This window comes from Stenella coeruleoalba, assembly GCF_951394435.1.
Source record: "Stenella coeruleoalba genome assembly, chromosome: 4".
In the NCBI taxonomy this organism is placed as follows: Eukaryota; Metazoa; Chordata; class Mammalia; order Artiodactyla; family Delphinidae; genus Stenella; species Stenella coeruleoalba.
Genome location: NC_137149.1, coordinates 76,031,112 through 76,044,400, shown reverse-complemented (window position 1 = coordinate 76,044,400; position 13,289 = coordinate 76,031,112). Strand labels below are relative to the sequence as shown.

Below are 13,289 nucleotides of genomic sequence, written 5' to 3'. Positions count from 1 at the left end.
CTGAGCGTCTTTGAACAATCCAGCTCTTCCAAGCTCAGGTGGTCCACTGCACCCACATCTAGCACGTTGTGTAATGTGAATTTCCTCTCAGCACTCAGAAAGAATGTCTTGTTATACTGGGAACACACAGTATGTCCACAAAGCAAGTACACAGTAGCAAATGTAGTAAGTACTCAGGACGCACATGAAAAGAATTAGCCCACGGGTAAGAGGAATGTTCTGTTCCAGTTTGAGCCTGGAGGGCAGTGCTAGAGAAGTGCAGAACATGGGAGAAGGAACCTAAATCCTACTAGGAAGTGGGGAGGAAATCTGAGAACACTCAGCAAAGCAGAGATAAACAAAGGATGAGACTTGGGGTAAATAGCTGAGAGCTTTCAAGTCTGTGGAGGTCACAGAGGAGTACAGAAAATAACCAGAGGGCACAAGTGAAGGAGGGGAAAACACTGAGAGAGAACAGGGGGAGCCGTTATGCGCGGCTGATTAATGTCTGGGGTTTTGGGCCAAGGAGGCAACTGTAACCATGAGAGCTGTAGAGACTGGGGCCTGACGGGCAAAGACATCACTGGGTAAAAATGCCAGCCAGGCACAGGCACGGCATGCCCCGCACTGTGTTCATGGTTGGGGGGGACGGAGGGGGCCGTGCCTCACACAGATCCCTTGTGTTTAATGCGGCTCCAGGCCCTCGCAAAGCCGAGCTGAACGCGTCTTAGCAGGGAGGCGATCTGACTCTAAATGAGCAAAGGCAAAGGGTCCGGATTTAGTGGGCTCTTAAATGAGACCCACAGACTCCAGACGGACGCAGAGCCCCATCTCTGGCACTGTCATGAAGGGTAGGAATTCTGAGGGCAGGAGAGGGGCAGGGGCGGGGCTGGGGATGTGAACCAAGTGCTTTATTTTAGGAAAATGGAAAACAGCATAGAAGGAGAACTACTGAGACTCTGAGAGCAGGCAACTCAAAGCTTGTGACAAACGCGGGGAGGTCAGACATGGCCCACCATACCCCCCATGGAGCTAGAGCGATAATAGTGACAATAAGAAGGTTATCGGGTATCTATACCCTTCACTCCAGCTCCTGGAACTTTCCTCTCTTCTCCTTAAATGTTTGCACCTCCCAGTGTCCTCGGCCTCTCCCCTGAAAAGACTTGGGAGCAATGTTTCTCCAAATCTGTCCTCCTCTTCTCCTCTCTTACTTTCCACATTGGTGTTGTCTTTGTCATCTGAGCATCTCCTGCTCTGAAGCCGTGTTTTAAGTGAGTGGTTCTACCTGGGGAGTTGAAAAAAAATAATTCCAGTGCCAGACCCCACACCCAGACCAACGCCCAGACCAACGCGAAACTCTGGGAGTGCAGCCCAGGCCTGCGTACTAGTTAACCGCTCCCAGAGGAGCCCAGTGTGCAGCCAGGATTGGCAGCCACTGCAAGACAGCATCCTTCTTAGAGGCTGGTTCCCGGGTGGTTGGAGCTTGCCCTGTTGGCTGTGTGTCTGGTGTCTGTTATTCCTGCAGATGCCCCTCTGCAAGATCTCTTCCAACCTGCATAACCTTCCAGAGACTGAACAAATCTCCTCTTTTTGATAATTCCTAATCTAAAAGAGTGACCCGGTACTGCACTGCCCATCCCCACAGTCTGCTTCCAGAGTGGTCAGCCTGGCCTGAGGGATTTACTGGGCCTCCTACAATGTAAATCTCTTCCTTGGATGAAGTGGAATTGAGGACTTATCTAGTTCTCAGGGAGCTGAAGAACTTTAGTCTTCTACTTAAGACCCCAGGTGGGAAGCTCCCTGGAGCCCAGGCTGTCTAGTGGACAGGGAACTGCAGAAGTGTCCCCATGGTAGCATCCTCCCAGGTCCTCCTGGGAGCTCAGGCCTCAGCCTTCTTCAGCTTTCCAAAATATTCTAGGTACTAGGCTTAGCAAGTCCAACGCTCCTGAAGTTGAAGGCCACTTGGCAGTCCCGCATATCCTTCCCCCTAGGGGCAGGGTTCAAGAGCATCTCTTTCTTTGGACTACATCCCTTGTTAGTCAGCTCGGGGCCTATGGACAGAGACTAAGCTTTGAGGGTGGGTGAGCCTCCAGGTTCTGGAGGAGTTCCCCTTACAGCTCACAGCTCGGCTCAGGAAACAGTTCTGATGCCTGACGATGCCAGGCACTTGGGGGTGTGTAGGGAAGGCAAGGACTCAAAGACGAAGTGTCCTGGGGGAACTTGCACTCTGGGTTTCTAGGAAGCTCAGAATCAGGTGGCATAAGTGCCCTCCTGTGGAAACTTCCCCACCCAGTTCTGTGCTTGCAGAATAGGAAAAAGTGACCCTAAATTTTCACGTGTTGGAATTAAGGTGAGTCACAGTCCAGAGAGGACAGGCCCATGAAATGTGGGGGAAAAAAGTATTTCCAAGGCTCCGTTAGCATGAACAAGATACACCCACATAACTAGGGAGTTTCCCTTCATAAAGGTACCCTGTGTGAAGTCAGTTCTTCCATATGCTCAAACCACATAAAAATGTAGCCCGCTAACTTAACATGTGTGGATGTCAGTCATGCCAGTGTTGTGATGGTAGTTCAGCTATTCCAGCTCCGTGGGAGCTTTGCCGGATACATGAGCTCATCCCTTGGCAATGTTGCTGACACAGCCCCAGGTTAGCTCAGCCACCACACGGCCACCAGAGTGATCTCTCCCCCTTACACATCTGAACTTGGCTTTAAATCCCTCATGGATTTATTTTACCTAGTGCAGCGTTGCTGCAAGGATGACCCCAGACCACATGTACCAGAATCACCTGTGGGTGGGAACCTCAGCCTGGAGTCAGACCCTTGGTTATTATTCTATCATTTTGTGCTGGGTCCATACTTGTTAGGGGAAAAGAATAAGAAGACGTCATGAAATAAGAGATTGGTTTGCAAGCAACAAATTACAAGAAACAGCAACTTTCTTTTTATGTTCCATGGTCCGTTCAAACTTATGATACTTCTGAGACATTGCAAGAGTCATAATCCTAGAAAGACATCTGAATACTATGATATCTACTACAGAAAAAAAAAAGATTAATACACTCTAGGAAGATTTTCAGCATCAAAGATTGGAGCCAAAATGGGGTGTCTCATTAACCCAGAGATAACTAGCTGTCAGCCGAGAAATGTAATTCACAGGATCTGTGTATGCCGTTACCAGGGTTGCATCATACTGGACAGTCTACTTTCAGATGAACTGCTCCTGCAGATAAGTGGCTGGTTGCTAAGCAGTGTCTTAGCTGTCTACTCCCCTGCTTTACCTGGGATGGGGTGGGGTGAGAATGGGCTGGGTGTCAGCAGCGAGCTGCTGGAATTCCCTCCAGAGAAGCTGTCCCTGGGAAAGCGAGCCAAAGCTGTCTTCCTTCCATACCCAGGAACCCACCCAGCCTGCTAGGGCTAAAGTGTAAACTTGACAGTGTTTACCTTGGTACCACTGGTCCCCCAGTCTGTTTCCTTTCTCTCTGTGGGGTTCGGCACCTCCTCATTGCCCAAATCCGCAAATCTAAGCCCAAACTCATCCTTTCCCCCTTCTCCAATCCAAGGCCTTCCTCAGACAGACACCCTGGCTTTTCTGTCCATGGTGTCGCAGCCTCCTCTTACCCAGCCCACAACTTTTGACTCATTCCCTCATGCCCACATCCAGTCAGTTCCCAGGTAGTGTTGGTTCTTCCTGAATAATCTCTCAAATCTGCCTCTTTCCTTTCTGTTCCCATTCCTACCACCTTGATTTAGGCTTCTAATCCCCACCCTGTCCCAGTCCTGCTGCAAAGGCCTCCAAAGTCATCTCCTGAAATGCCACTTGAATCACATCTCTCCAACATTCAGAGACGCAGTGGACCACAAAGTGTCCCCCCCTCCTCCTTCCACTGTGCTCCACACCCGAATCTCAGCTATGCTCTCCCCGAGCGGACTGGGGTGCTTGCTGTTCCACCAGCCAGCTGTTGTTTTCCTGCCTCCACACCTCTGCTCAGGCAGGTCTCTGAAGTTGAAAACCTTCCTTGAGAGAAAGTTTACTTCTGAACTTCAGGGCCTGCTCAGATACCAGCTCCTTTCGCCAGCCACCCCAGCTCCAAACGATGTGTCATCTCCATTCTCTGAAGAAGCAATTTGTATTAGCTCCAGTCATAAGGATTTACTTTGAAATAAAAGCAGTAACTAATACTTACTGAGTGTTTACCCCATGCCAGGTACTGTGCTAATTGCTGTATCTTGTTTGATCTTTCTGAAAATCTAATGACTTAGGTATTATCCCATTTCACAGATGAATAAACTGAGAAAAGTTAAATAACTTGTTCAGTGTCACATAACTCAGAAGTGGTAGAGCAGTCTATTACCTTCCTAGCATTTTAATCTGTCTATATCTGTTCAACCTCCCCATCCCACCTCAATATATTGTATCCGAAAAAGAGGAAGCATTTCTTACATACATTTCCCCCCAGCAGTGTTTGGGAGAACCCCATCATTATAAACTTTTGGGCCTTCACTCACACTAAAATGTAAATGACCAACAGGAGCAACCATAACGAGATGACTTTGCCTTAAACAAAAACTCGGAAGTTAAATCTGGCCTATGGTGCTTAAGATTTAGTCCTTTTTTCTCCTGCCCTTACTGTCCTCAGCTGATACCCATGAGACTGCGTGCCAGATTCTCATACCTAGGGTCAGCTGCTGTATCACCGCACCTCTAGAAGTTCCCGAAATGACTTGCCTTGGCAGGTGGCTCTGCCCTTTAATTAGCCATACAGTTCCTGCTTCCCCTGATTTAATATCAGGAAGTTTCCACATCGTTCATCCCCTTCCCCCTCTTGGCCATAGTGCCTTCCTACTATTCTTTTCCCATTTTGTACTTTTGTTTGGTGCTTTTCCCTTCAACGTGTTATCGGAATCCAATCTGGGGATTTTTGCCAAGTTGTCTGAACTCTTTATCTCCATATGTGGTGTCTCACTTCGTTCTTAAACCCTCCTTTTTTGGTATGAATGCACATACTCTGTGAGCTATTTTAGGACCCAGCATCATTAAGAGACGAGATGAGTGTGGTTTGCAAATTACCATAACTTGGAGAAGTCTTTATACTCGACTCTCTTAGCCATGTTAATAAGTACTTAGTGAGAGCTATAATGTGAATAATATAAACCAGCATATTGCAGAAACCCTGTTTTTGATGTATGGTTGATTGATGATCGTTTCCCCACAGCAGATCTACCCTTCTCATTGGAACTTTCTTAGCTAATATATATTTAAATTATTTTGCATCCCAGATTGTATACAAATTGGTTGTTGAGTGGGCAGTAGCCAAGAAACCTTGTTTATGGCAAGAGGAAGTCAAGTGGAAGATTAAAGAAAGTCGCAGTGAATAATCTTCCAGTTGATAAATAAGAAGTGACTATAGCACCACTTTGGTTAGGTACCTTGGCAAATGTGTACACTGGTATATTTTCAAGATCGTGGCTATCTTCTTAGTTCCGTATGACTAGTCATGTTATGTTCTGAATTTACTGCTGCCCTTTTTCCACTACATAGAATCTGGTCTGTCCCTCCTCCCAATGAACACGAAGTACATCTGATTCCAGAGTTTCTGGCTCAGTTATGACTCTATCAGGACACTGGCATCTTCAATTAGCCCTGCTAAGGAAAGCGCTAGAGAATAATGATGCACTAAGTTGTGTGGCACTAACTCTGAACTCAACAAGATTTCAGAGAAGAAATAAGTGCAAACTGGAGCTGTAAAAAAAAAAAAAAAAAAAAAAAAAAGTCAAAAAGGAGATGAAACTTCAGCCTTAGAGCTCCAAATAAAAGGGTAGGGCATAGATAATAGATGAGAGGAAGGAGGACATCCCAAGTAGGCAAGTGCATCAGCATAAGCAAAGGTTCTAGAAGTGGTAATAAGCATGTAATGAGAGAGTGAGCATGGATGCTAGGAGCAGAGAATTTGGTAGAAATAAGAAAGAAGAGTGAATTTGTAGGGTAAACATGGGAGAGATCATGGGGGAAATGAAGGCAGCAATGAAAAAAAATGCGGTTGAATAGGATATCAACAAAATTGAACAAAAACTGACTGTTAAGGAGAATTTGACTTTTGACCATTTCCCAGGTTCAATCGAGTATGTATATTTAGCTCCAAAACATGACCTCTCCTAACATCTTCTGTGCAGCTTTTCCAGATGAAAATATTGGCTAACTAGGTAACCACTGATACCTTTCTAATAAAGCTCTGTTTTTTCCATCACTGGGAGAATGAACTTTGTTATGAGTCATGTACAGTGCATTTAGGTAGATGAGGTGGTGCATTGGACTGATTTGTAGGGAATGAGAGCTCCCAGAACCAGGCAGGCAGTGGAGCCTCAAAACTTCATGGTTGTCAAAGATGCCATATGACTGTGCTCTAGGACACATTCATGATGGGTACATTCACTTCCAGCCCAAAAAGAAAATTCTTAGACCTGCCCTGGTTTCTTCTGTATAAATGGGTAAGTGACTTGTCCAAGGTCTCTTGGCTATAAGCAGTAGACAAGGATCCAGAGCCAAGTGTTCTCTTCCCAAAAGTGCTTTGGGTATTTTTGTTTGTTTGTTTGTTTTAATGGTAACATGGTGAAGGCATCTCAGGTCATGTCTGGGGAGTGTTTTGTGCTCTGTAAGAGACTAGGAAATTGTTCCCATATTTCTTTTATATTATTCCCATGCTTTTTATAGGTAACAAATTTTAACTCTGTCCTCTCCTACAATTTTATGTAAGATCAGGTTGAATCAATTTCTTGTCAAGTTCAAAATTAATTCTATTTCAGGGTCTTTTTCTCATGACATTTGTGTGTTTTGTGAGAACTGCCCTTCTTTACCTCTTCAGAATCAAATTGAAATATTACAAATTTAAATCCATTGAAAATTCTTCCTTTTCTGTATCTCTAGTGATTTTTCAGACCATAGCTAATTTTAGGTTATAATTGAATAAGCAATCTGTGGTCTGTGGGCCATTTGTCTAGAATTTAATTAAGAGTGTCTGAGGGGGACGATGTAGACTTAGGTGGACATTCCATAGGAGAATCTGACTCCTTCCAGGTAGTTTTAAGGTGACACTGGTTCCTTAAATTTAATTTTAGTTTTCTTCCAAACTTAAAACTTTCTTCTTCCTTACACAGTTTCATTCAGGACCTGGTTCTCTTTATTTCACTTTCTCTTTCTTCTCCTTCTCCTTTACTTCCTCCCTCCCTCCCTTCTTTTTCTTCCTCTTTCTCTTCAAGGATTGATTAAAAGGAAGAGACCACCTAAGTTTACCAGGCAAGACTTATAAGGGAGCGAGCTTCCCTGGTGGCGCAGTGGTTGAGAGTTCGCCTGCCGATGCAGGGGACACGGGCTCGTGCCCCGGTCCTGGAAGATCCCACATGCCACGGAGCGGCTGGGTCCGTGAGCCACGGCCACTGAGCCTGCGCGTCCGGAGCCTGTGCTCCGCAACGGGAGAGGCCACAGCAGTGAGAGGCCAGCGTACCGCAAAAAAAAAAAAAAAGGGGGGGAGCAAGAAAACAAACTTAGAGATCTGAGAAAGATCGAATGAAATTGAATGAGAATTGAGTTGAGAAAGGTAAGAATGGAACATGGAGTAGCCTGGTTTGGGGACATTCATGTGAAATAGAAAAATAGGGTGAGTTGGAGGTGGGGAAAGTCTTGGGATGGACTCTCCCCACATCAGCCACCAGGCATCGCTGTGACAGCTTGGTTGCTGCCTGGAGTTGTCCACAGTGGGGAAGGAGAGGAGAGAGGCAGTGGGCAGTTAATCTGTACAGGATGTCTGCTAGACAGATGTTTGTGCAGCCTGAAGTCCTTACTGGAACAAAGGCAAGGATAAATAAATAATTGAACCTATTCTGGTGTTTGTCCCTATACATTTAAATATTCTGTGACTTGTTTTAAGTGGAATCCAAACACTGTGCATGATTTAGATGGCAATGTTGTTACCCTTGGCTTGGCCTCAAGGGCTGGTTTTGAGCTTTCTGCCCAAAAATGAGCTCAGAATGAACTAAAAAGTTATTTTATCCTTAAAAACAGAAATAATTCTGGGTCTGCTTTGGCCTTCTTGGAAAAAAGGCAACGTGGAAAGATTTAGAAATTATTTTGGTAAAGAGTTATTTTTTCAACTGCTCTCCTGAGGTAGAACAGAACCTTCAGGAATTGCAATTTGAGGTGATTTTGGCAGTGAAATTGCTTGTCAATGGAGTATGTGGGACGGTGGTTCTTCAGAGTGGGGACAGGGTGCAGTGCTGTTGGATCTGCCATCATATCAGCCCCACATATTTTCACCATCCTTCACTTCCATACAGAACGTGTCCACTTGGTGTCTCTGTGGGTCAACATTTGTTCAGGGACATCTGAAGTAGCAAGGGGTTTTGTAAATGTTGTGCAGCAAACTGGTCCTGATGGCCCTTCCTTTGCCTCTCCACCCCATCAACTCAACAGGGGTCAGTGAATAATACAGATTTTTGTGGTATGCAACTCTTGTTGAATTCTAGGCATTGCCTGGTAGCAGAATTGACAAAATTATTTATGTTCTTGGGATGGTCCAAATATTGACTCAGCCCATCCACCCAAGGTTTTATATGTATTTCAAGAGTTGGGAGAGAGAAAGAGGAACTCACAGCATGATTCGTCCTAATTTGAATGCCCTGGTGATGGCTCTCAGAGTATTCCTGGGTAGGTTCAGATGTTTTTAAAGAATGTTTGCTCCTCCTGAAATGTTCTGCTTCATGGAATAAGGAGAGACTTGCAGGGAGATAAAACAGATCTGTTCTCCATTCAGTGCTTCAGTTTTATTACATTTAATTCTAAATCATACCATGTTTGTTGGTACAAGGATAGACACATAGACCAATGGAACAGAATAGCGAATCCAGAAGAAGACTCACACATATATGATCAATGGATCTACCACAAAGGCACCACTTTCAGTAGGAAAAGGATGGTCTTTTCAACAAATGATGCCAAAACAATTGGTTATCCTTTGGGGAGAGAGTGATGAACTTTGACCTCTACTTCATAGCATACACAAAAATTAATTCAAGATGGACCACAAACCGAAATGTGAAAGGTAAAACCATAAAGCTTGTAGAAGAAAACAGGAGATCTTTAGGGCCATGGGCTACACAAAATAAATTTAATAGGACACAAAAAGCACTAATCATAAAAGAAAATTTTGATATATCAGACTATATTAAAACTATGAATATCTTAGTTTTGGACTTCCCTGGTGGCCTAGTGGTTAGGATTCCAGGCTTTCACTGTGGTGGCCCAGGTTCAATCCCTGGTCAGGGAAGATCCTGAAAGCCACGCAGTGTGGCCAAAAATAAATAAGTAAAATAAAGAATATCTTCGTTTGGGATTTCCTTGGTGGTCCAGTGGTTAAGCATCCATCTTCCAATGCAAGGGACGCCAGTTCGATCCCTGGCTGGGGAATTAAGATCCCACATGCCGTGGGGCAACTAAGCCCGCACGCTCTGGAGCCAGTGCACCACAACTAGAGAGAAGCCCGTGTGCCGCAACTAAGACCTGGCACAGCTAAATAAATAAATATAAATAAATAAATAAAATTTAAAAAAAAAGAATATCTTAGTTTTAAAATTAGGCTGTCAGAGGAATCCATAGCGTGTCTTCAAGACGTGTGACAGAAAATTAGGCTGGAGTTCTTCCACGTGCTCTCCAGAATCTGCCCCTGGCAACGATGGATAACTCTGCTCCCTGCTCTGCCTATAGAGAGATGGCTGTGAGTTGAAATAAATGGTTTGTCACAAGGCTGAGGCACTCAGATCTCACAGGAATCTTGCATTCCTCATGTGGTTTTGCTACGTGAGAGGCAGCTTTGTTCCCGAGCCCCTCCAGTCTCTGAACACTGGTGTATTCTTCTCAGAACACTCCCTTGAGAACCCCCGAGCCTTGAGGTCATCCCACCAAGTCCGTGTGTGGGAAGGAGGACAGTCTCTTGGGGCCCTCAGAGGTGAGCCAGATCCGGTTCTGTGGTGTCCAAGCTCTTGGGGTCCCAGGGCCCTGGAGGAAGGCTGGGATGCAGTGAGGCCCAGCCCTGCCCTTTGTGGGGCCTTGTGTTGGTGAGGACAGATGAGGAAACATCAGAGACCGAGCCAGCAACACACATAAACACAGCACCGCTGTGCTAACCACGTCCATGTTTGCCACAGAAAAGCCAAGACCCCTGGCCAAAATAGATGCTTCCTTTCAGACCTAGGGTTTAGCGGGAAGGAAACACGAAATATATTTAGAGCTTTCAAAACTTTGTTTGGCACATTCTTACAAAGGGGAAAAATAAAACTACCCTGAGGGATTTTTAAAAAATCAGCTTCTAATACTTTAGATGAGTGGGAAAAATCTTACATGCTGTTACTTCCTTTCTGTTTCAAGAAGTTAATCGTGGGCTGGAAATAGCCTGTTGCAAAAGGGGAGACTTCATGCCCTTTGAATGCTGCTTATGCCAGAAAACTTTCCAGGCCCCAAGGGGAGGTTGTCCCTTTCCCAGGACTGTGATGCAAGATGACCCTAAAGTTAGATATTTTATTCAGCTGGAAGACCCAAGGCAGTGGAGAGCTGACATTCAGAGGGAATAATTAACTCATTCTTTGAAGAAATGGCGTCGAGCTTTGGGTTCAGGCCAGGTTCGGTTCCGGAAGTAATGTGCTGTCACCCCAGGCTCCTGGCTCTCCTTCCCTCTAATGTGGACTCTCTGAAGGCCCCTGGTGCCTGAAACCGGGCACTGCGAATTAGCAGTGGATGTGCTGAGTGTCCAGCACATTAACCAAGGAGTGGTTGTTTGTTGCCCCTTCCCCCCAGACAGAAATACGGGTATATAAAAAAGAGAAACATTCGCTATTTTGGGAGTAAAGTTTCACTATATTAATTGGAAAGTCGCAGATAAGCAAAACAGCTGGTAAATTAAAACTCATTTAAGCATGATTCGTGGGAGAAGAAAATTTTGTAAGCAATATGTTTTTCTTCCTAATTGTCTTTTGACTGTCAAGATGTATGCATCACCAGAGAATAGCTTAAACTCCCGCTGGTGGCTGGGGTAAGCTAGTCTGGTCTTTGAAATTGGCTTCAGGTAATCAACAGAGGGGATAGCCTCCTAAATATAATGAGGTATTTACTTCCTAGTAATACTTAACAGATTACTAGCACGCTGAGGGATGTTAAAGACTGCTTAAAAGGATGGTTTGACTTTGTGCCCTCTCTTATAGGTCCCTCCATCGTGACGCCCCCCAAGGATATCTGGAATGTCACTGGCGCCCAGGTGTACTTGAGCTGTGAGGTCATCGGAATCCCAACCCCTGTCCTCATCTGGAACAAGGTCAGTGGCCCAGATTTCAGAAGATACCCTAGATTGACTGGCTCCTCTTATGCTGCACAGGGTAGTAATAGCCTGAAGTCCTCAGCCAGTCCAGTGCCTGCGGCTCCTTAAACTCAAGGCCTTCTGACAGTCTTCCAGACACCTGTCCTGGATCTATCAAACAATTTTACTGACCTCCAGAATAGTCCCTGCCCTGCTTTTGTTAGCAGTCCCTGAGCAGGGAGCCTTAGGAGCTAGAAGAACTATGATGCTAAACACCCATCCCACCCTCTGTGTGTGTGTGTGTGTGTGTGCATATGTGAGTGTGAGCGTGTGTGTGTGTGTTGCAGTGTAACATTGTTACAAGTTAAGATTGTGAGCTCCTTGGGCGGGTTGGCTGGGTTGTCTCTGAGCCAGGATTTCTCAGCGTCAGCACTGTTGACATTTTGATCCAGATGGTTCTTTGTTGTGGCAGCTGCCCTGTGCACAGTAAGTAGTTTTGCAGCGTCCCTGGCTTCTACCCACCTGATGCCAGTAGCAGGTGCGCGTGTGCGCACATACACACACCACTGTGAAGGTTAAAAATGCCAGCAGACATTATCAGATGTTCCCTGGGGGAAAAGCCACCCTAGATTGAAAAACAATGCTCTGTTTTTCCTCCACATGAACATGGCATAGCATTCTTGTAAAGATTACATAAAGTAACCCAGCTACATCACTTGGCCCGTTGTCAGATACATAATTAGCACTCAGGAGATGTTAGCTCTTGTTCCTGAACATGTTTCCCTTTGAGGAGCGGTTATCTTGTATAGCTATCTTTATATTTGAAAGACAACATATTCTTAGTGTGTCTGTAGAAGGGAAGAGAAAACACTCGTTTGCCAGCTCAAGTAATACTTCACAGTCATACTGTACATTATTTTACATTATTGCCCTTATACCTTTTGACTTAAGTCTCACAACAGTCTGTGGGGTAAATATCATCGAACTCATGCTAACAAAAGGGAAATCTAGTTTCCTTTAAAAGGCATGACAAGAAGCCCCTTTTCAGCTGCTTTTCTTCTCCAGCAAGCTCTACGGTGGATGATGGGCTCTCCTGATTATCTTGTTTCCTTGGTGTCTGACCAGGGAAACAACTTCTAGAACTCCAGGAGGGATTTTGGCTCCCATTGTCAGAACTTTTTGTGTTGCAAGTTGTAGAAACTCACTTCACACTACTTTAGGCAAAAGAGAAAAAAAAAAGGGGGGGGGGACATTTCTAGCCTCAAGGGCAGCTGGATCCAGGTTCACAGTTGGGTCAGAACCCTAACTCTTGACTCTTTGCTCTCAATGTACGCTTACATCATTTTTTCCTTCTACTTCAGAAAGATTCCTCCATGCTATAGGCCATAGTGTCACTGGCAGCTCCAAGGTCACATTATAATGTTTCAAGACCCCAGAGGAGAGAAAGCGCCTCCTCTCTCTGCTGCTTTGTAGAATTCCCACTGAAGGGCTCTGACCCAGGCTGGGTCACCTGCTAACCTCCGGGTCCCCCATGTGGCCGTCTGGCAGGAGCGGTGTCAGGGGGACTCTGGAACCTCTCTGGGGCTGGGGGGTGGGCAGAGATGACACCAGCTGTGCTATTACTGCCCTTTACAGCCAGAACGTCTGTTAAAGGGAGGGATGAAATTTTACCTCCGTAAACTATATTTTTTAAAAGGGGAGGCAGGAGCAGTGAAAAGCAAAAATGCAGCCGGTGGATGTGTTCCTCCTGGCCTTCAGCAAAAGCTGCTTATGCTCCTCATTGCTTATTTGGAGGTTGCTGGTTTGATCCAGGGGGTGGAGAGGTGAGGAACAACTTTTCCAAAGGATATCCATAAAAAGCTCTGTGCAGTTCTCTAGGGATACACAATGAGAAGCCAGGGTGACCCAGGCGTCCCAGGGCATGTGACCTTCATGACCGATCTTGACAGAGAGTAATTTCTTCAGTCCT

The 13,289-nt window shown here is 45.5% G+C and overlaps 1 protein-coding gene across 1 annotated transcript in view; it reads left to right on the top strand.

Moving 5' to 3' along the window:
• Positions 1–13,289, top strand: part of IGFBP7 (insulin like growth factor binding protein 7) — an 81,853-nt gene that overhangs the window by 59,816 nt on the left and 8,748 nt on the right. Inside the window, exon 2 of the mRNA XM_079919586.1 lies at positions 11,229–11,338. Within this exon, the coding sequence (XP_079775712.1) occupies positions 11,229–11,338 (110 nt within the window). The remainder of the gene's footprint in view (positions 1–11,228; positions 11,339–13,289) is intronic.